Source organism: Etheostoma spectabile, unplaced genomic scaffold (assembly GCF_008692095.1).
Source record: "Etheostoma spectabile isolate EspeVRDwgs_2016 unplaced genomic scaffold, UIUC_Espe_1.0 scaffold325, whole genome shotgun sequence".
Lineage (NCBI taxonomy): Eukaryota > Metazoa > Chordata > Actinopteri > Perciformes > Percidae > Etheostoma > Etheostoma spectabile.
The window spans coordinates 683784-685235 of NW_022605585.1; the positions used below are offsets into that span (position 1 = coordinate 683784).

A 1452-nucleotide genomic window follows, 5' to 3' on the forward strand; every position below is an offset into this window, starting at 1 on the left:
TTTTTTTTTTTAATCTCTTAAATGCTTTTCTTTTATGTAATACTGAAAGCTGCACAGACAAAACTCACATCCACTGTATTACCTTTATTTGAGTTGAGTGAGGTCATTTGGGTGAACTGGCCCTTTAAGTGAAATATTCAGTGGAGGGATTTTGGGCTGTGATGTTGCTAATTGTGCTTAATGCAGAGCCTTTTTTCAGCTTTTTGTGTTGCATTGAAGGGGAAGACAGAGGCAAAATGAACAGATTTTGTGATGGCGGGGGATGGATAGAGGCACAAGATAGAGGGAGGGAGGGAGGGAGGGAGAGATGGAGTGAGAGAGAGAATCAGAGCGAGCTAAGCCTTCCTTATTAGTGTCGGGAGGAATCGAGGAAAGGAGGACACAGTAAATCTCATCTGGGACAGGAAGAGCGTGATGAGGTCAAGCAGCCTCACATGCGAACGACAGAGAGAGGATGGCTGATGGGTGGAGGTAGAGAGCGACACGGGGCGGCCGTAGACGGAGCAGGAAGAGACATTTTTAGTAAATGCGATGGCGTGGATCACAACTTTCTGCATGCAAGTTGTCTAAATGTGTGCAGTAGCATGGAGGAGAGTTCACTGAGGACTCACAATGAGTAACAAGCTCTCAGGTGAGTTCATCCTCGCTGTGTTTTGGGAAGGAGTTGCTCTCATTTTCAATTATATTTCCTGGATTTTAACATAAGATAAGAAAACTTTTCATTGTCCCACAGTGGGGGAAATAGCGGTTTGCAACAGCAAAGATAAGAGCAAAGATATGTGAGATGATATAAGTGCACAGAGATAGATAAGTGTATAAGATATAGCAGACAATATGCAGTATATACACAATAAATTACACGGGAATCAGGGAATTGCATTATGAAAATTGCCCAAATGGAAAATGATGCACAGATGTGATAATAATAATGTCACATGAGTACATTATTGTGCATTTCACCAACTAAATCTCCTGAATTTTCATCTTTGCACATCCTGCACAAACCATAACGTCTCATTTTATTCCATTTATTCCATTTATTTCCTTTTACCAGCTTATGGTTATGTATGCAGGTGTTACTTCCTGTGTGACAGTCCCGTTGTTTCCTCCCTGCAGCTCGCAAACAGGAGATCATAAAGATCACGGAGCAGCTGATCGAAGCCGTCAACAACGGGGACTTTGAGGCGTACGCGTGAGTCCAACTCTTCGTCCTTCTTGTTCCTCTTCATCAGCTCGTAGTTCGTCCTGTAGACTCTCCGTCAGCCGGAGAACCAGTCGTCTGATTGGCATACAGATGTCTTTTGTTCAAGAGTGATCATAGATGTTTATTTGTCCTGTCTCTCTCTCTGTCTCACTCGCTCGCTTTCTTTGTCTCTCTCTCTCTGTCTGTCTCTGTCTGTCTGTCTGTCTGTCTGTTTCTTTCTCTCTCTCTCTCTCTCTCTCTCTCTCGCT

At 43.4% G+C, this 1452-nt stretch overlaps 1 protein-coding gene and 1 long non-coding RNA gene across 11 annotated transcripts in view; one reads left to right on the forward strand and one right to left on the reverse strand.

The window, feature by feature from the left end:
• The window catches only part of camk2b2 (calcium/calmodulin-dependent protein kinase (CaM kinase) II beta 2), an 85248-nt gene that overhangs the window by 76997 nt on the left and 6799 nt on the right, over nt 1-1452 (forward strand). For all 10 annotated transcript variants that reach the window (XM_032511151.1, XM_032511157.1, XM_032511150.1 and 7 more), the window contains one exon: nt 1117-1192. In XM_032511151.1, the coding sequence (XP_032367042.1) occupies nt 1117-1192 (76 nt within the window). The remainder of the gene's footprint in view (nt 1-1116; nt 1193-1452) is intronic.
• LOC116686195 (uncharacterized) overlaps nt 1-1452 on the reverse strand; it is a 13804-nt gene that overhangs the window by 1668 nt on the left and 10684 nt on the right. The window lies entirely within an intron of this gene.